The sequence below is a fragment of the Rhea pennata genome, chromosome 12, assembly GCF_028389875.1.
Source record: "Rhea pennata isolate bPtePen1 chromosome 12, bPtePen1.pri, whole genome shotgun sequence".
Classification (NCBI taxonomy): Eukaryota; Metazoa; Chordata; class Aves; order Rheiformes; family Rheidae; genus Rhea; species Rhea pennata.
This window is the reverse complement of record NC_084674.1, coordinates 8,458,187-8,483,257: the sequence shown is the minus strand read 5'-3', so window position 1 is coordinate 8,483,257 and position 25,071 is coordinate 8,458,187. Positions and strand designations below refer to the sequence as shown.

At 39.1% G+C, this 25,071-nt stretch overlaps 1 protein-coding gene across 4 annotated transcripts in view; it reads left to right on the top strand.

Annotated features, from left to right (window-relative positions):
• The window catches only part of ATXN7 (ataxin 7), an 84,410-nt gene that overhangs the window by 6,000 nt on the left and 53,339 nt on the right, over nucleotides 1-25,071 (top strand). For 2 of the 4 annotated variants that reach the window (XM_062585605.1, XM_062585606.1), the window contains exons 1-2: nucleotides 14,320-14,479; nucleotides 14,832-14,900. In XM_062585605.1, coding sequence (XP_062441589.1) covers nucleotides 14,377-14,479; nucleotides 14,832-14,900 — 172 coding nt within the window. In that variant the 5' untranslated portion in view covers nucleotides 14,320-14,376. Of the gene's footprint in view, nucleotides 1-4,967; nucleotides 5,061-14,024; nucleotides 14,101-14,179; nucleotides 14,480-14,831; nucleotides 14,901-25,071 lie in introns of those variants that run through there. The other 2 variants (XM_062585604.1, XM_062585603.1) reach the window with 2 other exon arrangements.

Sequence of the window (25,071 nt, the reverse complement as noted above, 5' to 3'; positions counted from 1 at the left end):
TGTGTTTCTTTTTGAAGAAGATGTAAAGGGAATATTTTAAAATGAGGTGCCACGAACATTAAGGGAAATACAAGGTGATAAAATAAGCATCTGTATTTCAGAGAGCTTAGTACTGGCAACTGATTATAGTATTATTGATTCTAGTGTTCTTTCCTGTTGAGGGTATTGCTGTGTACTTGTTCACAGGCTTATAGAAAAATCTTACTATTTCTTATGCTAGGCTATCTTTCAGCTTTTCATTCAGAGTTTACTGTAACGATAGTCTGCTTTTATTCTTGCCCAGTGCCATCCTCCTGAGGAATACTTAAAGCTTTAGTTAATGGAGGATAAGGACAAAAAAGGTCTGTCTGTCTTTCTTTTCTCTATCTCCTCCCTTTCTATGTCTCTGTTTCTCTTTGGCCATTGAAAATGTAGGTCATATTGCATCAGCATGAATTGGAACAGTCAGAAAGGTGTTTGAAAAATGCTGACATCCTTAGCCCGGGGTGCATGCCAGTGTCCTTTGTTTACATTGAGAATAGTGTTGTACCTGTTTAAGAACCAACGTCTCTGTTAAGGTTAGTGTTATAAGGTTGTAAGGTTAGTGTACCTAAATTGAGTCAGATTTTAAGATGATTTTCATCTGCCTGCAGTAGTTTAAAATTAGATAAAATGCGACCACTCACAGTAATGATATACACGAGGAGCTACTTTGAAATCTTTAATCTGCAGTAACCATAACTGTGTAGTTTGAATAATATGTTAACTTTAACAGAGAAGCTCAATAATAATTTTTGCAAATCATGTTAATCATATGCTCTGCATTGTCTTGATTAGCTGTGGCTTTCTGTCTTGAAAAGTATATGAGTGTCTATACTATACATTTGTATATTATTTTAAAAATTATTGTTTCACTTCATGCATTCTTCTAAACAGACTGGTCAGCATTTTTTTTTTATTTAAAAGGTGGAAAATCCTGATGTCCAGTATTTTTATTGCTTGCTTACCGGTCTTCTGTTTTTTGTGTTTCTGATATCATACGAATTGTAATCGGTATGAACTGTAACATATATCAGTATTCCTATGACATCAAATACAGAACATGTCTTTTTCTTCCCTACAACTGTACACAATTACAGTTTTTAAAGGTATAAATGTAATTTCAGCTGTCCTCATGTGTCTTAGTTTGCTGCAGCAAGCTAATGTGTTTTATGGATTGAACTTTGAAGTGGTCATGTAAATCATTCTGTAAGACACAGGTATTTTGAAGTATCAGACAAGATACAAACATATAGAATATCATTCATTATTTCTGAAAACAAATGTTTTTCTAACCTGTCCGTTTTATGCCTTGTGTGGCTGAAGGTATTTAAACAGCAGTATGCAAAGGCTTCTTACAACTTTTGTTAATCTTACAGCTAAGGAAGTTTTCAAAGTTACATGAAAAATTGTTGCAAGATAAAACTGAAATCAGTGGTAACATGATTTGTTCGGCAAAATAATGAATGCAAATGTATTTATGTTGCAATTAGGCAAAGGAGAGTGGCAGTAATCAGCGTTAGAACCCCTCAAGTGCATACTGTTTTGGAATTCTGTATCTGTATGACTTACATCATACTTTTATTGTGCACTGGGAATTTTGCTACATTTTCGCTTGCACGAATGCATTGTAAATAAGTACTTGCAAGAAGTATTTTACATTTGTGCACGTTAGAATTATGTGAAATCTTGAGAGGCTGCAACTTTGGAATTGGAATTTACAGAAGTTTGGTATATTATCTCTATCTGAAATATATAACTAGTATTTATTTTTGAATTTGTAAAGATTCAAAGCATTATGTTTCCTAAAGGGAATAGAAGGACCATTCTGTAATTGGTACAATTTTTATTTCTTATATCATCTTTGGCCTGCTGATATTCTGGAGGTGGCAGGTCCTGAATCTGTCTCCAGCACAGGTTAGGAAGCCTGGGAATTGCTTTGTTTTACTCTGGAGCTGCTAGCTAGCCACAACAACAGCCCATAGCCTCATGCTGGCCATCTCTTGTTCATTCAACAGGCACCTCCATTTTTTATAGAATAAGACCTCATTAGGTTTACCTGTAATCATAAAGGGACTAAAATGAAGCCCAGTATCAGGATGATTATCCTTACTCACATCCAAATCTTTGTTCGCATAAAAGTAGGCATTACATCATATCTTAATTTTGGTTATTTACTGGCTGACAGAGGAGAAAGGATGTTCCAGGTTTTAGATGTGTTCTTTGCAAATTTCTGGTGTTCCAGCTGGAAAGTAAAAGTATCTGATGGGTCAGTGTTAAAGGAGATTGGTTATCTGAGGCATTAGTTTTGATACTTTCAAAAGTAATGACTGCTTTATCACATAACATTAAATTTCTTTTATTTTAATGAGTTACTTTGCTTATTTTAACAGTTACAATTTTCATGTAAATATTTTTCCCCTTAAATGGATAATATATATTATTCATCATAACGGTGCCTTTATTATGTATGTGCATATAGAAGTGATTCTATCTGGGGTATAGCTTTTGTTTTGCCAGGTTGTTTCCTGTATCAGTAGCTCCTCAAAGTTTTAAACAACTGTTGCAACCAGCTTTTTTTGATTTCTCAGGCACAGAGAGTGACATAATATGAACTCTGCTTCACTGGTTTGAAAATACATACCTTTTTCCATTTTTTTTGTAGTGCTGCTTTGACTGTTGTTGTCATCTTTCCATCTTTCCACTAGTTTTCCCTTCTCCAGTGTACCAAAGTGCTTACCTTCTGGAGAGAGAGGCCCCATGGCTTGTTCTCACTCATCCTGGTGAGATGCTCCTCCTGGCATTGCTCTTCACTCACGGTTGCAGTTGTAATCAAGCTGCTATAAATTCTCAATGAGGATCGTTCCTGTTCTTTGCCCCCCGTTATCCAGAGAAAGAGTTGTCTTCAAATAGTCGTAAGCTGTTACTTTATGCTTTGAAACTTGCTCTCTTCCTTCAAACTCAACTCCAGAAGTAATCCCTAGGTCAAAACTCCAGGGAGGCAACATAGTATGCAATGATCTCTTCTATATAAGAATAAAATCTTCACCTTCATCTGATTGTTTTTTTGCTTGCCACTTATTGCCATATACATACATTTTTAACTCTTTGGAAAAGACTTTTGCTTTACAGATGTAGGTATAGGTGGGTTTTTTGTTTTGTTTTGTACTTTTTTTTCATTTTTGTGTACAGCAGTGGAGCTGTACCTTGTATGTACCTAGCAACATTTAAGTAAGGGTAAAATAAGGGGTATTTTGCACTTAGAGCTCCCATGTCCACTGAAGAAATTGAGGAAGAGAGAAGGTGAGTTACTTTCACAGCAGCAAGGTTATCTGCATGAGGTGGTTGAGGCTGGGGCAGAGTGTTGAGTGATCTGTAAAGGGGATGGTCCATATGAATTTAGAGTCTTTATGCCCTGAAGAGACAAAGGTGAAAAAGGATTTTTGACAAAACTACATTTCCTTTCCCAGTAACTACCAGTAAGAGCTACAGAGAAAGGTTTATTTTGTAGTACTAGGTGAGATTTTTGTGCATGACAATGTGTTCTGATGCTCTTACTCATGCAGAAATTTGTTAATGATCAGTTGCCTCAAGTCTTACTAACTATAAAGCAGAACAGTAACTGCAGAGGAGAGGGAGAAAATAATTCAGTCCTTGCTTCCAAGTGCTGTCCACTGAAGTTGACAAAATTTGGGATTTTGAAGAGTAATCAGAATATAATTAAGCTCTGATGCACTTCTTAGGATCAAGTGCATGACTGAGCAGAGTAAAGCTTAGTAAAGCTTAGAAATAGTAAATATGTCTGTGGGTGATCCCAGTCAAGATAGTATCAGCTGGTAAGCTGCACTTTAAAGTGGAAAAAGTGGGTTTTATCTTCACTGGATAAGAAGTATTTAAAAACCTGAGCTCAGTTTGCAGACAGCTTCCCAGAGAAGTGACAGAAGTGAGGAAAGGCTTCGTTCTGCACCTTCTGCTAGGGCAGAAGAGCCTAAAAGGATGGCTTGGATGCCCTCCTGGACTGCATTCCTTGTGTCTGGACTTTAATCCTTTGAGAGGAAGAAAATAGTTTTCTCTGAAGTGTCATCCACTCCCAGCACAAGATTGGCTTGTGTAAATCTATCTTTATGTCTTCTTATTAGATGAAAAAAAATCACTAGTTTAATTGCAAAATACTTATAAAAGTCAATTATTTGATCTTTAGTGTAATCTGTGCACAAAGATGGTTGAAAATACTCTTTGAAGTTTTAACAGGGCTTTGGGTTAGCTTTATCCAATTAAGCATTAATTTAGGCTAAACCAAAATAAACTGTACTTCAATTTATTTTATATATGCAACAAGTTTATAAATCTTAATTGAAAGAATTTAAAAAATTTTACTTGAGATGATACAAGTTCCTTATTTGGGAAAGACCTCAATGTGTGTAACTTTAGAATTTTTGTTAAATTCTTCATCAGCAATACAATAATAGTCATTACTGACTATTACATGAGTGATCATTTTTAGCCATCTGAGTTATGTGACATGGTGGTGAAAATGTCAATGGCTGTGTACCAAGAGCTCATGTTGTTGGAGTCATGCTATATTCTGGAAAAATCTTGTGCAGAAAATCCAGTGCAGTGTCATTACCAGCTTGTGATACATACACAACTGTCTACTTGGAAATCTGGTCAGTAATAGTCTATATAAATGCAGTACTGGGCTGAAGATTGAGATTTCAACCAATGCATGCCTTTCTGGTAATGTCAGCCTGCCATTTAAAGACCTGCTCTGTATGTGAGAGTACATAACAACTCTCTGCTTACCTTTCAATTTTAAAAGCGTTGCAAAAACTGTATGTATAAAACTGGTAACATACTTCATATGAGTTTTTAAGATAGAAAATTATTGCTATGAAATTGAGATAAAGTTTCAACTGTCTTATTGTTGCACTCTTCTTGTTTTATTTCAGAATTAATCAGATATAAGTTAGAGAAAGCTTCCGAAATCTAAACAGATGAAGATCAATTGATAAATCAACCCAGTGATTCACCATACTTTCAAGGTAATGTGATATGCATACCAAAATATTTTCCTTAAGCCTAATATGCACATACTTTGGATGGGGAAAGCATGGAGAACAGGATATGAACAGAATAGCAAAGGAAGTGTTACCAGATGCAATGTGGGGAACTTTTTTAAAAATGCAGATGTTTAGTGTATGTTTTAGTAGGAAGTAAAATGACCTTACAGTCAGCCTGAGGGGGGCTCAATGTACGTAGCAGTCAAATCTTAAAAAGATAAAAATAGGTTGGATTATCTATCTCAATCATATAGATGAAATAGTTTGGATGAGTAAGGATAGGTGTACAGAGAATATTTTTCATTTATTTATTATATCTTAGAAGATGTAAATTTGTCTTTCTGAATAATTATTTTTGCCTATTTCCACATTTCCATGTTACTTGAAAGCATTTGAGGACAGTTACACTGCTAATATATCATAGCATACCTGCTATAACTGCATTGATATTGTCCTACATGTTCAGAAAGTAGAAAAGTAAACTGAGGCATGAACTGTACAGTTGCCTAACACAGTGGATTTCCTCTACATGACTAGTGTCCCTGGCAGAACACTAAGTAAAAAAGAGGGAAGATGATAATAAATTGAAATTTTGGATAAAAAGCTCATACTGAAGGTTATTTTATCAAGTACTGCCAATTCTTTGAGGCAGTATCTATTTCTTTCTCCATTTTGCTTACATTTATCCATACTCTAAACCATCACATGCATTTTAGTATTTTACCTATTTTTGCTTGATACTATGAAAGAAAATAATCCATTCTTTAAATTTGCATTTTTCCTATGCACAGACTTGAAGAGTCCAGTCTATTACAGCCTGACTAGGATTTGCCATGCAAATCATCTTCCAGTATCTTTTAAAATAGATTGTAGCAGAAGGTACCTTTATAGTTAGCATGGAGCTGGTCTGCAGAACTTATTTCAGTGACAGAGTTAATCTGGGCTTGAGAAGAGCAAGGAATGTTTGTCATGGTGTGACTCTTGAAGTGCTGTTTTCTCTTGAACAGCTCAGCTAAAACTTTTTCTTTCTCCCCTCTACTTTCCATTTGAAACTTTTTCTTTGGAGAATTTATATGAAGGCAGGTGCTCTTTCGGGAGAAGAAACTTTGTAAAACTCTTATCTGTGGATTATTTTTGCAAAGTTGTACAATTCCTGGCATACAGAGTTGGGGGGCAGGTGTGTAGCTCAGCAGCTAAGGCTTCTGATTCAGAGTGCAGAAGCTAAGACTTGGTGTGCTAGTTGACAAAACTTAAATACAGCAGTTACACATACTGAAACTTGTCCAAAGTATTGCACAGTGAAGACCATATAGGCTTCTGGCAATACTAGTTTTCTAGTGTTTACTGGAAAGTATTGAATCGTGATAGTCATAATAGGGTATTGGAATATTCCAGTATTACAGTTTTTACACAGAAAATTAGCAGTAGAATCAACAGAAAATGAACTCATCTCTTTCCCATTTGATTTGTCTGTCACTGAATATTAGCAGAATTTAAAAATACAGATAACTATAGAATTCAGTTAAGTTTAGTATGGAAACATTAGACATATACTCCAGATACTTATTACTTTAGGGTAGAATTAGTGTAAGCATTGTTAACTCAGGTTGTGGTTTCTCATGCTTCCTTTACATTCCCATGAATGTCTACGTGATGATACAGAATCAGTCATTCACTCTTTTATTTCTTTTCCTTTTTTTGTGAACAAACATATAAGTTCATTCTAAGCGCATCATCTAAGAAAACTGCTTTTGTTGTTTTCACTCCAGTTTAGTAGCACTGGATGTGTTCCTAATATGAGGAGTTAAAGAAAAAAAGAGTCTGTCTACATGTGTCTTGTGAAGAGAGTACCTCCATCTTCTCTATAACTACCTTTTGCATGTGGGAAGGCTGTGATTAGATTCCATGTAAACCTTCTCTTCTCTAGGCTGAACAAACCAAATTTCTACATACCTTGTTGTGTATTAAGTTATCAACCCTGTGATCACCTTGGTAGCCCTTTGCTGGACCCTATCTAGTTTTTCAGTGTCTCTTGAACTTGCAGGGGGACACCAAAACTGGGCATAGTATTCCAGGTGTGGCCTAATATGTGCTAAGTACAGTGGAATAATCTCATCCCTTGATCCTTTGCAGATGCAGCCCTTCATTGCTGCCAGGGTGCTCTGCTATCTCACTTTGAGCTTTATGTCCCCCAGGACCCAAGGTACTTTCCAGCAGAGCTACACCCCAACCAGTTAGGCCCCAGCCTGTGCTGCTGCTTCAGATTATTCCATGTGACATTCAGGACTTTATATTTCTTAATGTAATTCTTGTTGGCCCAGGCGTCCAGCCTGTCGAGGTCTCTCTGTATGGTGACTTCCATTTACCTCTCCTCCAAGTTTCATGTCATCTGAAAATGTGTTGAGGGTGTATTCAATCCTATTATCCAGATCATTTATAAAGATACTGAATAGGATTGGACCCAATATTGAACCTGAGGAACTCACTTGTGACTGGTTGCCAGTTTGACTTTGAGCCATTAACCACTGCTTTTTGAGCACAACAGTTTTCCTGGTTTGCCACCCATCTTATAGTCCATCTATCCAGGCCACATGTGTGACTTTTCAGAGATGATAGGGCATGGCTTTGTATCAGTCAACACTCTTAGCCCGCTGGGATGCATCCTGTCAAGTACCGTAGACTTTTTTGTTTCTGATTTGTACGGTATTTTCTCGCAAACTTGGCAAGAGTGTAGTCAGTGTAGATAGTACCGATGAGCAGAAAAAAAAAATAAAGGAAATGAAAGAAAAGAATGGTATGAATTCAAATTTTGGAGTGTCAGGATTTTCAGGATCCTTGATTTGATGATAATCAGCATGTCAATCTGCCAAGGATATGAAGACTCAAGCAGTTTCACATCACAAATAGGTATCATTTTGGTCTCAAGAAAATCTTGAGTTGTGTGGGCTATACTTAGTCCCAGAGACTCCTGCCTCAATGGATTGCCATGGAGCCATGTAGAAAGCTGACAAAAAAACAGGCATGTTATGAAACCTCACGTGCTAGTTAGATCCCATCAGAAGATCATGGATATCAAAGTGTTCGTGTTAAGTGCTTGGATTTCAACAAATGGAAATTAATCACAAATGTTTTGTTAGAATTGTGCTGAACAGCTGTATATATGAATCGCTCTAAATTGCAGTGTTATATTCTCTGTGTATAAATGAGAATTCAAAAGATCGTATCTATTCTAATTCCTTAGATTAAAATGATTCATGTACATAGTTAGGTTACTGAAATTGTTTTAACATTGACAAATTCATGTGATTTTAGTACCTTACTTAAAATAAATGAAGATTAGTTTGATTTCCAAATCATTAACTGAATATACTTAGTGTAATCATACTTAATTACCTTTAAAAATAGAAATTTTGTATCACTATTCAGGGGTTTATTTGTAAAAACGCAAAAATTTCTCTAAGAATTCACATTTTTAATTACATCTAAGCAGGGCAAGGATCTGTGTTTCTATACTGCTTATGCTCCTTTTTCTGCTGTCATTAGTTCTTGAAGAAGTATGACTGGCATTTAAGACATATTTAATAGTTAAGTGAAAAAGGAAGTGGTTGCAATGTTTTGTTAGATACTATATATTTTATAACATGTAGCAATGACATATATTTATAATTTGGGTATAAAAACGTTATATTATCTTCAGCTTAGCCATTGTGAAGTTTGGATAAACATACTGGGGTATCTATTATATTCTTATCCTGATGCAGGCTTCTTCTTAGATTTACTTACAGTTATTAGCCTCCATTCCTTCCCTCCAAAAAAAAAGGGGGGGAAGTTAGGCTTCTAATCCTACTAGTATTGTTCTTTTCTCTGGTCCAGGTGGTTTATAGTAAGTATCCATGATAATTTCATATTCCTGTGTTTGTGGAGTGGTTGAATTTCAAAACTTCTGAGCATCTTCAGCTCCCCCATTGAAGTGTTCCTCAGATATAAAATTAAACATATCTACCTGTTTCCATGGTCTGTGGAAAAAGATAATAGAATGGCCTGATTTATTGTTTAAGTAGCTGTTGTGTGTTGCTCATGATGATTAATAATAAATTGTAAATAATAAATGTGTAATAATAAAGGGAGAAGTCACTTGATTTCACTGGAAGTGAGAGTGAACTGCAGATTACCATAACGTGTTTTCTTGATTTATTATGTTTTTCTATAGTAGGGGCTTAAATGAAGTGGTCTGCTTTATTATGTTTGGATAGTTCTCTCATTATCTGGACATTCTGATTTATATGATCTTTTTATGTCTTGCTTCCCAACTTGTCAAATTATATTTTTGTACCTATCATACTTGAGACGTATTTTAAAATGCAGAAGGAGTACTCCCAGTTCCACTGCTGTCAACAGGAGCTGACACGAGGGCCAGGATTTCACCTCAGTGTATCAGCTACTTGAGTTGTTATTTTATCCTGGATCTCATATACCAACAAGTCTTCACTGTTGATATTTGTTCCTAGTTTTTAAGCCTTTCTTGATCACTTCACAGCTTTTGGCTAGAATTAACTTACTTGGTTTTCTGTTGTGCAGTAATGCTCTTTGGGTCTTTTCCTTGACGGATATTTTTGTGAATTCATGGTTTTTCTTTCTTCTGAGTACTGATAGTAGTGACACCGTTGTAGATTGTCTCATCCTTCCCAGTTTAATTTGTGCATCCTCTAGCTTTTGCTGTGGAAACTCTTCAGTGAATCCTAGCGTTCTGCTTCTGTTCTTAAGAGTTCAGCTGCAGATTCATCCTTCCTTTTTCATTCCACTTAAGAGTTATGCTGTCTCAGGTCTTATATGGAGTTTGTCTTACAGATTCTAAATGAACATCTGAGTTAGGTGTTTCAACAACTTTCTAGGACCATGTAGCAGAAGAAGGAAGCCTGCCAGTAGAAGTGAAAAAATGCCCCCAGGGTCATGCACACAAACATCTCCTGCAGTTTTAACAAGCTGGATACTGTTTGTATGCACAGATCTAATCGTATCATTGCAGAGCACATTCTATGTGTTGTTAAACTCATTTAATGAGCTTTAAAACTGCAGTTCCTTGTCTTTTTTTGTTTTGTTTCCTCTTCTTGACTCCATTTCTTTCCTGTCACAGGTTGTAGGGTTTTTTGTGCTGGTGGGGGGTAATGATTTCTTTTTCTTCAACCTGTTATTTGGTTGTTTTCTCTACATCATATGCTGTTTTCTACTATGTTTTCCTTTTCACCTTTTTTTCTTCTCTAGTTTCTCTTTCTCTCTTTCTTTGAGCCAAATTTATTCCTCCATGCTTTCTCTGTCCGTTCTCTGAGCACCTGTTCTCATTCTGTCTCCCTCAGACACACAAGCAGAGCCGTTCACGCAGTCTCAATCCTAATGATACTCCTTGTGCTATTTTGCTTTCTCAGTTAAACCTTTCAAATTGCTAGTGCTTCTGGTCCCTGTTCCGTTCTCGTAGGAGCACTAGCTTTGAGGCAGGATTCTCCATCCTTCGCAGTTCTGCCTATTCTTGATCAGATTCATACCTACAATTCTGGGTGCCTAACGGAGGTGCCCAGTTTACATGCATAGCCATCCTTGGCTGCTTCTGTGGTCACTGGGAAGAGAAGGATGTCTTCAAAAAGTGCTTTGGACCAGACTGGACTGAAGTAAACTCCAGGATATCCCTGGGTCTCCAGCGATGGCTAAGGGAGCTTTGGATGACCAGACTGCAACCTGCTGTCTCAGATTCTTAGCAGTAAATGGGGCGAATCCTTGTTAGCTCTGTTCAAAGGCTACTGCTTGTACACGTTTTCAATTCTTATCCCCTTCTAACATGATGGATTTTCTGGCTTTTGTAGGGTGTTCACAATTTTTTTCCCCTAAATCATCAACACATCCCTGCATAGCACTTTGGAAACAGTTTAAGAGAATTGAACTTGTATGCTTAAGTAAAAAAAAAGGAAAAAAAATGGCATGCATATATTCAGCATAGTGAGTTCATAAAACAGAAAATTGTCTCTCCACCTCCAGTTCTTGTAATATTAGTGTTTCATCTGCCCTGATTCATACTCTCTGCCTAGTCAGTCAGTCAGTTTTGTGCACTAAACTGATGAACTGATCTTTTTGCTGCCACTTTCCTCCCTCTACTGGAATACTGATGTATTCATGACATAACGAGAAAGTATTTTGCTAGAGGAAGGATAGTTTACTAAAAGACAGCCTGAGGCCCAGTCTGAAGAATTAAGGTTTTGAGTGGGAATGCATAGGAAAAAAAGAAAAGATGGTGAAAGAGGGAGGGAAAAAAAAACAGGTTTGAAAGAGCAAAAAACAGCAAGGAAGGTGATAATCAAAGATGTATGGAAATAAAGGTGGTGTATGCTTTACCTATTTGGCTGGTACTTCTAAAGCAATAACCACTTCTGAGTAGCTTGATGAGCATCAACCTGAGAAACTGAAAATTGATTATATATTGACTTGTTAGAATAATTAGCTAATCAATGTACTTTTGCCAAATTTACTTTTGTGTAATTTAACATGTATTTCATACATCAATAATGAATAAAAAAAATCACATGGTGTATGAATGTTAAATAGATATGCCACGGTAAGGTCTGCTGCTGTTTAAAGGTGAGTGTTGATGTTTTAGGGTGCTGTAGGGACACCAGCCACTAGACTTGCTTTCCACTCTATATTAAATAGTAATAGTGAAATCTTTTGGAAGTTTCATAGACTCCCTGAGAAAGGAGAATTCTTTTCCAAATTGCTGTTGGGATAGCTTTCCCCGGGACAAAGGAGCGCTGTACAAATGAAAAAAAGTTTGTATTATAAATCAGAATATTTGACATAGAGGATATAACTATATCTGTAACTTGTCTTATGCTCCAACTGGAGTCTGAGTTGAGCTGTGAATGTTACGTTAGACTCCATTTGTGGAACTAGTTGAATTGCTTGTTGAAAGAAAAGAGTAATAAAATTTTTGCTTTTCTGTACCACAAAACAGTTTAGATTCTATTCAGACACTTAAGATTGGTTATCCCCTGACTGACATCTTTTCCGGTGATGTTTTTAACTTTAATGATAAGTAGTTTTTTATGTTATAAAATGCTACTATTAGGCAATGAATCATAAAATAATGTCCATAAAATGTTCATGATTTATCTTTAGACTCTGGTCCTGTAAACATTTTCTACTCATGCTCAGATTTAAGATGAAGAGTCATTCCACTGCTTTGGGAAGCGATAGTGCAGTTAAGAACATGTATAGCTGAAAGATTAGGGCCAAGCTCAGAAGGTGATAGCCTTCATTAATACTGCTACAAATATGTACATTAGCACTTGTTATCTAAAGCTCATGTTGTTTGCCTTTTTATTTTTTTAAGGAGTTAAATTAGACTTACGGTAATCAAGAGAGGAAAAAATATCTCTCAGTATTCAGTGTTAGGTTCATAGTTTTACGAGGTACATTCTGATTATGACATAAATACACTAGTTGGATGGAAGACTGAAACTAGTTTCATAATTATAGCCTATCCTATCCCGTCTGACTACTGTCCAACAGGCTGGTATTTTTAAATCTTTTTTTATGCATAATTTTGGAAAGGAATATTGATGCTATGATGGAGTTCCACATTCCGAGTTCCCTTTCAATAGAAATACAGTGATGCGTAACTAAGCCTCCATGTACACCTCTGCAGGACTGGGATGGGGCAGTCTAACCAAACTTGTTTACTATTTTGATTTTTGCTGTCTAGTTTTGCAAATTTGCGTGTGAGAGAGCTGGAAGCTGCTGTGAGTAGTTCTAGTGCAGGCCTGAGTCCACACGCTTAAGCTTATGCAGAGGTCATGCTCATATGACGACTGTCCACAGAGGAGACGGGGGACCAGGTTTACACACATCTTTAGTTGTTCATTGAGGGTAATGTAACTGGCGGTGGCATTAAGTAAGGACAGAAATCTTTGCAGATCAGGGCCTGTGAAGTTAATTTGACATTTCTACTTGAACTTTGGAGAGAAAATCCCCTCTGGTTTTGGAGTTAGTTTATGTACAAAAGTTGATTTAACAAAATTACTAACTTGATTTAACAAAATTACTAGCTGTGAACAATTTTCAGACACAGAAGTATTTTTACCAGTATTTATCCCTTTTAATACTGCTCAATGTCATCCCTAAGTGTAGGCAACAAATGATGCTGCCTGAAAGGAAATGTGGAATTACAATCACAAGATACATGAAAATCAGGTTATGAATAGAAGGAAGCCTCTGTGTGGGTGGGTGGTGCTGGTGGGGTTCTCCAAAAATAAAACCGATGGAAACGAAGTGAAATGGACTTAGTCAAGTTCTTTGGCCTGTGCAGCGTGAGTCATGGAGAAAGCAAAAACTACCCCATTAACAGAGCCCGCGAGCGAGCAGCACTCGCTGTTCCGCAGGGTTATTTTCAGCGGTTTTTACTGAAATTGCCCCGTACTGGCAGCGCGTTGCTGCGCAGCGGCCGGCGAGTGCCGCAGGTAGCCGCGCTGGGACGAGGCGGGGGGCTGCACACCGCGTCGGGCCGTCGTAGCCTGCAGCCCCCACCGCGAGCGGGGCCGCCGCAGGGCGCCGGGGCTCCCGCCCCGCGGCGGCGGTGAGGCCGAGGCGGAGCGGGGCGGGGCGGGAGCCGCAGGCTGCGCGGGCGCGGAGCGGGGCGCAGCGCAGCGCCCGCCGCCGGGCCGGCCCCCTCGGCGCGGGCAGGCGCCGCGCTGCGCGCCCTCGCAGCCGTCGCCCACTTCCTTCCGCCGCGCCCGCCCCTCCGAGGCAGCGGGGCGCGCTGCGGCCGCGGCGGCGCCAGCGTCCCGCTCCCGGCCGCGGCGCTGCGCGGAGCGGAGCGGAGCGGCGCGGCGGCCTATGGAGCCCGGCGGCGCGGGGCCGGCGGCGTAGCCCTGCGCGAGGGGCGCGGACGCGCGCGCCGCGGCGGGGCGGGGGTGAGGGGGGTGCGCGCGCTCCCGCGCAAAATGGGCGCCCGGCCCGCGCCCCCGGCGCCCCCGCGGAGGTGAGTCGGGGGCGGCGCGGCGCCACCTTAAGCGCGGCGCCACCTTAAGCGGCCGCTGACTGTTCTCGTTACATTGTAGCAGCGGAAAGAATGTCGGCGCGGGCCGCGGGTGACGTCAGAGGGGAGCAGCGCAGAGCGGCGGCGGCGGCCAGGCAGCGGCAGCGGCGGCCGCGGCCGCGGCCCGGCGAGGGCGGAGGCGGCGGCGGCGGAGGCGGCGGAGGAGGCGGAGGCGGGGGCGGAGGCAGCGGCGCCGGCCCCTCCGCCACCGCAGCGGCAATGGCGGCCGTCGGGGAGCGCCGGTCCCTGCCCAGCCCGGAGGCGATGCTGGGGCAGCCCTGGAGCCACTGGGTCGATGCTGCTAAACTTCACGGGAACGACGGTGAGCGGCCCCGGGCGGCCCCGGGCGGCCCGGCCCCGCGGCGGCGCGGGGCGCCCCGGGCGCGGCCCCGCCGCTCCGGAAGCGCCCGCGGGGCGCCGCCGCCGGGGGCCGGGCCGGGCCGGGCCGGGCGGCAGCGCGGGGAGGCGGCGGCGGCGGGTCGCGGGGGGCGGGCGGCGCTCGCGGCGGGGCGGGCGGCGCGGGGGGCTCGGCCCCAGGGGCGGCCTCGGCCGGCCGTGACAGCTGCGCCCGCGGCCGCCGCGCCGCTCGCGCCTGAGCGCGGGGCGGCCGCCGCGGGCCGTGCCGTGCAGGTTGAGAGCCCGCCGCTTTTCTCTTTCTCGCTGTTATCATCCAGGAACAGCATTAGAAGAAAGTTTCAAGGACTACGGGAAAAATCGAGAAGCGATGCGACTTTGCCGAGAAGGTGAGTGCGGTCTCGTTCTCGAAGAAAAGTGTGCAGAGAAGTTTTCTTACTTGTAAATAGTTACTGGAGGATGCTTACAAGAAAGAGAGAAGAAACACGTCTTCAACTCCGCCGTTTTGGATTTGGGATGTACGAGCTGTCAGTGAGTGGTGTTACTAGCATTATTATTATTAAATTAATACCTAATCAAAACTACAACGTTAAACTTGGGTTACTTGCTGAACTGCCTTTACAGTGTTTCTAGTTGGATAGTTCATTGACCCTAAATAGCAAGAAGGAAGCTGTCAGTGTGACAATAATATCTTCTCTTGAACTCAAATAGTTTGGTTCCTAATATGACTGCCTCAGTGTTTGACCGCTGATCTCCGTTTCTCAGTCACGTCCATGCGCTGTGTTTATTTCTTAGCGTAGGGCTAAATGAGAGCAACCTTTCACCTGTGACTAGCAAAAGCACCTTTCTGTTCTTTTCCAAAAGCAAAGGTGCCGCTTGAAGTTGTAGCCAAACGATGGATGGAGCCTGTAAAGTATCGGTAACTTTGTAATATGGAGTGGAGAAAACAGCAATGAGTCTCGTTTAGATGTTGATTTTTTTGTTTGTTTGTTTTTTCATTCCGATTTAATGACTAGTTTATAGCAGAGAAATGTTCTAAAACTTTCTTAAAGCTGAGCTGATATCAATGCTATTATCAGACATACTGAGAGGTATACCATAGAGTAGTCCTCGTAGTTTTAAATACTAGATCAGTTAGATCAGAATCATTTATATGATACTGTTAGGAATGGAAGATAGAGTTCATAAACTTTGTTTACAATCGCAGAAAAACAGGGCTTGTCAGGGACCTTAGGATATGATCTGATTCAGCACTTCTCTACTTGTGAGCTAGAAACAGCAAATGCAAATTAAAGCAAGTTGACATGGACTGGTAAGACTGGAAAGCATTGATTATTTTAAGGCTGGATCAAAATGTATATTTATTTTAGGATTCCAAATATTGCTAGAATATTAAGAAAAAATCAGCTTTTAGGACCACAATCAGTAGTCACTGATCTGTAAGAGAGATGCAGTGGAATGCTGTGCTGTAATATGGTGTTCAGAAAGGCTTGCGCTGTTTTGTCATGTTCTAAGTGTATATAAAAGTTCCTAGGCATTAAGAAAAAAACACTTCGTTACGTTATTGTCTAGTCTAAAACTAATATTTGTGTTAGATATTTTACTTACTTTTTTTCTAAATAGGTGATTGTTCAAATGTTTAAACAGCATTTAGAACAGTGACAAAACTATTGTGCTATGGCGACTCGGAACGTATATGAGTTATTTTGGTAAAGATTTTGCTAATACGGATTTTCAAACATATTCTTTTTTGTTCCTGACTCTTAAAATGCAACTGTCTAAGGCTTCTAGATTTTAAAGATTAGTTGGCAGGGTGACGAATAATCTTTTTTTCACTGGAGACAAATCAGGAAACTCTTTCTGCATAGACTGATCACTGAGACTCTGCTTTTCTCTACTGACTTCAGCCGTGTGAATGATTTGTAGGATTACGACCTATCCGAAGGAGATTCATTAAACACTTTGAGAATTAAAACTGAAACCTAGTAGCTCTGTCAGGGTTCCAAAATTCTATTTATTTTGGTTGCAATGTGACGTTTGTATTGGACTCTTAACATACATCTATAGTCATGTCTTTAAGAAACTACAGAACAGAAAATAGAGGCAAAAGTAAAAGTAATCCTGATAGTCTGCACTTAAACTAGATGAGCAGAAAAACATACTAGCATGTACATACACATATGTATGTCTGTGTGTGTGTAGGTATGTATATAATGTTACCAAATAAGACTTAGAGAGCAGTGTAACTAATGCTTTTCTCCAGGAAGAATTTTGCGTTCAAAATTGAGGAACAAATATTTAAGGAATAATTAGACTCTGTAGACAGTGGATATTAATACAGAAAATAGGAACCAGAATATAAACTCTGCCAAATCAATTCTACTGTCAAGATTTTTGTCCTAATACCATAAAGTATTTTAAATATGGCGAACTACCCAGCTCATTGAGTATGAGAGTTCTTTCTCCTCAGCTGCACCTCTCTAACTGAACTCCTAAACTTCACAGAAGGATTTCAAGGTAATTTGGGCTAAGTTAACCTTGTATTTCAACTCTTCCAGTTTGATAAAATAATTTAATATTTATGGCTTGGAGAGGGGGAGAAGTAATGAATATAACGTTACAGTCCACTTGTGAAAATTGGGTTAAATCCATAAATCCATAAATTGTTCTGTTAAGTAGACTTAACAGTTGACACCTTTTAGATCAGACTCCCACCAGTGTGTGTACCCATTAGGTCATAGGTGATTCCTTTTCCACACACTCTTTCTGTGCTCCAAGTCTTCTCATGGGAATAGCTTCAGCATCAGTCTTCCTGATAATGAAAGATGAATTTCAGTCTTTAAGGTATTAAGGTCTGCATCTACTGAATCTACGGTGACTGTTCTCACTCTGATAGCACTGTACTAGAATGAGGGCTAGCATTACCAGCTTCTCCTTTTGTTACCTTTTAAAGGAAATGAAGGATGCCTGGTGGTGGTCTTAAAGGAAAAAAAAGAATGTAATAAGTAATTCCAGGAGAATGTTTGCAAGCTTTGAGGAGAGGCAGGATTTCAGACATGCCTTCGTAAGTGGCATTTTCTATTTGCTAGTTGGGCAGCTCCTCTCTCGGCACCCTGGTTGTTGCGGGCCCTGATGAGGCCTAGATTAGAGATGTTAGTTCCATGCGAGGATCAAGAAACTAAAATCAGTTTGTAGTCATAAACGTTTTTTCTGTATCTAACCCTACCTGACATACCCAAGCTCACACTGAGGTAAGAAATAGAGACTGAATTTGGGCTTCTTAAACTCCCAGCATTCGTCTCTCGTCATACTTCCCTGTTTATTTTTCACTGCCCAACTCTGTTTTCTAATCCATGATACCCATTCCTGCTGAGATCCTTGAAGGCCTTCACCAAAGAGAGAAACTTGGGGGATGCTTTCCTATGTGTTGCTTTTTAAGTCATTAGCAGTCCGTGCTGAGCATTGGTGTAGAAATTTGAACTGCAGGAAAATGGTATGGGCCTGAAGTACATGGCTTGCTTCCAATGTGGAAAATGCCTGGCATATGGGAATAGAAATGGGCATCCTTCAACAGGGGAAATTTTTATTTTAAAGTTTTCTTTTAAATGTACTTTGTCTTTAAGCACTGAAGTTCTTTTGTGTCAAACTACTATCAATGGAAGACCATTTTGGAAGCAATTGTACTTGAATTATTTTCATATGTAGCTCATATGATAGAATCTGTTCTAGTTCATCCAGTCATTTGATTACCTGCTATTTATGAATCAACCAAGGATTTGATTCTGCTGCAATGTAGGTTTCTTTAAATGATGAAGAAACTGAAGCTTGTTGTGTTGTGTTGTGCAAATGCATTCCAGAATAGTAAGGCAGAAAATCTAGTCCCCTTCATTCATTTTTCTAATATTTTAAAATGAAACTTTGCTGTAGTGCATCTTTCAAACTTGTCTGTGTGTCAGGAACATGCCGCATTAAATGCGGTCCACATATTCACATATGCTTGGTTCGTTTTACAGATGCAGTAGATCTCAAGAGGATGTTGATGTGCCTATAGTACGTGATACTTTTTTTTGTTCAAACTGAATGATTCTTAAGGTCCAACTTTCTTGTAATCAGTTCTTGAAAACTTTGTTACCTTTTGCAAACAAGCTGGTTTTCAGGAGATTCTCATCAGCTTCTCTAGAATTCCAGTTTGTTTAAAAAATTTACATTTCTAGCCTATTATAGTTGTGAACATGATCTTTAAACAGAACTGTGTTTATAAGCATAGAGTTCAGTCCTGCTGACTTTGACAGGCTTCAGCAAAATGAACTTGTCTTGCAAAGTCTGATGACAGGCTAGCTTATTTCAATCTATAGATGTTTAGAGAAGCTTTGAATAGAAATAATAAGAGGCCTAAGGCTAGTCACCAGGCTGGGGACTTAGCCCTCCCACATCCCCAAGAAGCTCAAAGCCAATGTTCCCCATGCTAAATTTCTTGTTGCCACCAGCTGTTCCATATATTGTTTTAAGTCCCCAAATCCCCACAAAACTGTATTGAAGAGACAGAAAGAAATAATGTATTTGCTCTTAGCAGAGATTTTATCAATATCTTTGCAGTAGTACTTGTTAATATATGAAACCCTATTAAAGTGGCTAGGGAAAAAAGTGTGTTTGAGAATTATTTTATGAGTCAATATAATAATCTAGTATGTGCAATGATTTGAAAAGAAAAGCTAAGGAAACTATAGCATCTTGGAATAGAAAATAAAACTGTAAGAGAGGAGTGATTTAGTTAGACAAGTTAAAATTGTTCATGAGTTTGTTTTTGATAACATTCAGGGCACACTGAAAGCTTAGGATATCTTTACTAATACTTGAGCATCCTCTTCCTTCCATTACACATATATAACCCCATTCTTTTTATGCGCTTTGAGCAGGGGATTTCTTGGTGCTGCTGCTTCGAGTGCTTCACCAGTATTGGTCATCTCAGTTTGTAGATGACTGGCAACTAAGCGTAAAAGAAGGATGGAATATTTGTAACATGAGTCTTGAGCTGAATTGTGTTGTTAAAACATTGTTGAACTCTTAAGTGGTGGCTTAGAGGAGGTCTTTGCCACCTTTGTAGCATCTGTGAAGTCTTGCCAGTGGGTTTAACTGTTTGTACTTGGCACTCAGTGGAATCCCAAGGAAATTTCTGATTTCTCTGCATATGCAACTGAGCTCTTTCTGTTGAGAAAGTCCACTCAGCAGTTGTTTAGGGAGATGCAGAGGTTTCTCTTAAGTTGATGTTGTTTCGGCAGTGTTTCTTGATGCACTTGATATGCTTAGGGGGCATTATAGATCAGAACTGATGCTGGCTGTGTGGTCTTGCAGCATGGTGACAGTGTTACAGTGTTTAAAATGTGCTGCTCTTAATAAAGCAAGAGTTTTTTTTTTTTTTTTTTCAGATGCGAATAATGCAAATAGCCATTTTTTGCTAGGTCTTATCTTCAACTGCATATTAAGCAGCTTCAGAAATCACTCTTGAAGACTTTCTTATCTGAGGAATCTATCATATGAGCAGATAGGAACAAATTCTATTCAGTATCTTGTTGCCCAGTAGCAGCTGAACTTCTGATCTTAGACAGTTAATATGTCCTAAAAAACAAAGTGACCCCCCCAACACACACACTTGAACCTCTAAGGTGCTCAGCAAAAGCTATAAGATTTTATTATATGAAAGTATATTGTTATTAATGGAAGCTACCAGGGCTGTGCTATACAATGAACTCTGTTAAAAAAAAAAAAAGCCCATGCTAGAAAAGGTTGAGCACTGGTTTCCGGAACTGGGAAGCCTCACAGCACCCATCTTCTCATAGACACAGAGGTCTAGAATTTTCCTAGTAGCAGGTTTAATAAATAATTAAAGCATTGGTGAAACTTTTCTTGCAATATTAAGTTGTATTTACAAGTAAGAGACAGCATCTTATTTCAAATTTAAATTTGTTTTTATTCAGCCTGAGGAGGTGCTCAACTGAGCTGATTTTTGTTGTGTTAAATTATGTCAAAGAGGCTTAGAGGACTCTATAGTCCTTGACTGCCTGCAAATACACTGTAAGAATTTTTAATAGATTGAAATAAATATTTTAAAGTAGCAACATGAAGTGCCACACTTCCTTTTTGACACTCTGCGTAGCTGTTCTCAGCATATAATTAGATAAAACTCCTCATCATTTCATTGCATATTAATTGGCTATTTATACAAAATGTTTTAAGGATTTGTGGACTGGTTCTAGAATACTAGAACAGTTGCAAGGAGATCTTGAAAGTACGTTGAATTGCTTAAGAAAATTGTGGAGTTTTTATAAAATAATTTGAAAAATATGGAATTTGAAAGGGTGATACTTCTGATATTATTTGCCATGACTGGCACTTGTTTTTTTTTCTTCGTGTTATTTTTCACTTAAATCCAAGTTCTGTTTACAATATTTAATTATTTCTGGCAAGATGAGTCACATGTTATAAATAGAGTATTGTGATGTTAGACTGCGAGTTAGAACTGTGTCGTCTTTTACGCTTTAAAGGTACTTTGCAGGTTTTGGACATTACCATAGTATTAATCTGATATTGCAAGGCATTGAGGACTTTCATTGCAATTGCGGCTGCAGAGCTACCTCAATCTAGCTGATATGTGAGGAAACAAGAATAAATAAATAATAATTAAAAAGCCCTCTTTAAAGTACTTGTCTGTACACATATATAACAGCCAAGAATTCACTGTTATCTAACAGTTCTTAGAGTGGTATGCATGATTAGCTAGATTATCCCTGTGCAGAGCAGGTGATGTCTAGATAAAGCTTGATAAATGTTGATTCTTCTTTTTCTGCAGTTTTCTGTTGTATACAACTAGAGAAGAACAATAAAATGAGTATTATATTGAAATACAGTTTTCACACAATGGTTAATAATACCTAAGTAGAGCAGGAAAAGACACAAAGGCTTAGTGAAGGGTACTTTTAAATTGGGTTAAGAGGATGTAGATTACATTCTATAAGGTAACTATTTTAAAAGCAGTTTCTTTCTTTGCAGTTGGTCTAGAAAGGCAGACATCCAGGGTCCTTTTCTTGTACCTTTTCTGACCGTGCCTGCCCTATGGCTATAATGGCTGAACACTGGCTGGGGTTACTCGTGAGCTCTTATGACTTAATAGACAGGAAAGATGACATCTTTACAAATCAGATATTGTCATCAGCTGTAAATTTCATGTTCTAAATAGTCTGTGAGATGCTAGAGATTACTTTTTTTTTTTCCCCCCCTTTTTAATGAGGAATCTGGAGAAGGGATTTAAAGTATAGTGGAGAACAGCAGCATGAATGTGAAAGACATTGGCATGGGAGGCAATGGAAGATACTGCAATGGAGTACCTGTTTACAGGCTTGGTACAGGCAAAAGTTACCTGTGCTGGTTACATTGTATTGTGAGCCAGGATTGGCAGTGGTGTTTAATGCAATGGTTTGTATTTGTAAGCCAGAAGACCCCAGATGCTTACAGAAATGACCTCGTTGGCTTTTGGACAAGCAAATCACACGCCTGCCCCACCATCGCTTAGAGCTGCGATCGCTGGCTGCATAATGGTGGCTTTGATGGAAGTGTTTTAGGTTATTGGCTCAAGTGGATTAGAAATGCTCTATTATTTGTGTGTAAATTCTGCTTTGAGCCTCTGTGGAGTAAGCTGTTCTGTGATAACCTGTTTCTCATGAGAAAGATCATTTATTTACAAGTGCTTTTAAAAGCCTCCGTCCCCCCTGTCCCTCCCCCCAGTTTCATTTCTTGATAGCTTCAGCATGGCCCTGACAAACTCCATTGATAATAAAAGGTGAAAAGGATAATTTATGATACCTCCCTTCTCTTCTGGTGGAGAGGAAGTCAGAAACTTACGGAGTGCTGTTGATCTGCTTTTCCTTGGATAAGAAGGACTTTACTTGCACCTTTCACCAACTATGTCCGTATTGTAACTGTATTACTGTATTGCAACAGGAAATGCCAATTTTTTTAAAGGGCCCTCTAAAAAAATGTATGCAGAACAGCATAGTCCAAAAATCCAGTATGTAGCAGCTTTGATATTGTAAGTTTATATTTTGTGCTTTTTTTCGCCTTTAAATCTAGAGTTTGCACAGTTTTATATATAACAAAATTTGTTGGACTCCTTCACTCTGGTATGGTTGACTAGGAACCCTGTATCAGCCTTCATTAAAATGAAGATCAGAAGCTTTAATGAGCTACATTTGAAAAGTAATACACAAGAAATCCTCTATCTTTCTTTAACATTTTACTTTACCCTCTGTAGATTCAGTTTGAGGCATGTGTGTTTTTTTTTTTTTTTTTTTTTTTTTGACTGCATAAACTACATCATAGACATTGTCAGTGGGAAAATTGGAGTTCTGCCAGTTTATGAAGTGGTATCTGGGGATGTGAGGTCTTGTCATGAGCCACTGAAGTCAACAGGAGTTTAGCATGTAACTTGAGCAAGTAGCCGGGACCAGATCCCTGGGCTCTGCGGGCAGGACAGTTGGAGTTCGTACAACAGCCTCATTCAGCAGAACTCTGGGATCAAACAACCAGCAGAGAAATACTTGGCTCTGCAAAGGTTGTGAATCCCTAAACATTCTAGCCATTGCTTTGTCAAGGTGCATGTAGCCTAAATGACACCCTTGAGCTATTGTTTCGGGCTAAGCTAAAGTAACAAAATCTGTATCAATATACGCTTAGGGTGTGGTTCCATGATCTCTTTATCTATCTCTATCTCTTTTTTTCTCCTCTCCTCCCTAGCAATGGCAGGTTAAGCAGCCCCTCTATCTCTGCTGCATAAGCATTTGTGAAATAGTGGTTGCATTGCAACTTTAAAGTTGTTTTCTGAAGCAGATTGATGACGATTTAAAGAAAAAATTAAATTTTCCAGCATGAATTTTGTTTGGGACTCCTAGAATTCACTGAGCCATACCTGATTATGTGTCTTTTCAGAGTGAGTCTAATCTGATTTTTCCATGACCACCTACATGATTTTACAGTACAGTAGATCTTGTAATTTGTTATCTTTAAGAGTGTGAGAGATGATATATCAGTAAGTAATGCTAATCAAGATCAGTTGTAATTTATAAATGTATTGTGCAAATTAAACAGCATGAAAGAATTGGTTTACATTATTTAAAATATTGACCTGTATTGTTTTTTTTATTTGCAATAATTATGATGCTATATCAGAAAACTAGCTAATAGAAGTAAAGTTTCTTTGACTGAATTTCCCTAGGCAATTCACAGTAACTTTCTGAATTGGATAGACTATCATTTCAATGTAGATTCCTCGGAAAGGTCACAGTATCATTAGCATTTATCTTTTATAGCAGGGCTCTTGCAAATGATACCAAAAGGAAAACATTAAATTAGTCTGTTTCATTCTTGCTCGATTAAGGTGACTCTCAAAGTAGATTAAAGCAGTTTGTTTGCTTCTTGCAACTAAAAGGCTTTACTGGGCTTTCATGTGTTGTATCATGATCCAGAAATAAAATACTGCGGTCAGTTCTGTATAAGAAATATAATTTAGGCATTTTTTTCAGATATTTCTTTTAGCTAACTTTTTTTCTTTTTTTAAAATGTAGAATCTGTATTTGAAGGCTTATGTTCTTCTCTGTTGAGAGAGATTGAAGTCATCCTGTTCTCACTGGTACTAAATGGAATTATTTGAGAGGAAAGGCTAAAATGAATTTTCCTGATAGGTTGTGTTTACTTCATAAAAAATAATTCCAAGGTGAATTTCAGAAAGCAATTTCATTTTTCATTTCTATGTAAGTTGTGCCTACCCAGAGCAGCCCGTCTAGAAATCATCCTTGTTAAGGAGCTTCTATTCCATAGGAGAGTTCATAATTTATAGGGGAGTAGTTTTGAGCCAAATTCAGTATGTCTGTCTTGCCTTACACTGCCAAATTTAGTGTAATCCATGCTTATATAATACACTGCAAATTTTTGTCCTGAATACTTTTTTTTTTTTTTTTTTTTTTTTTTTGTGGCTAAATTGTTAAGGAGGAACTAATTACCAATTGTATTATAGGACTGCATGGGAAATGTTGATATCTAAACTATACCTGATACCATTTTGATAATGTCTGGTACGTAGGCTAGGTAGAGCCCTCTCCTTATCTGGTGTTCCTTCTGCAGAAAGTGCCTCGGTAGTCAACTGACTTTAGCCTGCTTTATCTGGCTAGTTCAACACTGCTGCTTGAAAGGGGTATTTGGAGAAGTCCAAAACACACAGGGCTCTGGCTGGGAAATTTCTTTCTGATTATACACAAGTATCACTTTATGTCCCAAAAATGTAAGGGCACAGACCACTGTGTCCTTTGCAAGTCTCTTCGGTTGTTCTTACGGTCTGAATCTAATGATCTGAAGTGTTGGCTTGATAGCCTTGGAGATAAGAATGCTATTTTTATCCACGGAGTAGGTAGAGCGCAGGAGAAGAGAGTAAAATCTTCGCAGTACATTGTCACTGTGTCTCATCTGAGGCTTGTTTACAGCTTCTTGGGATGCAGCGGCGCTCTCCCCCCAGCA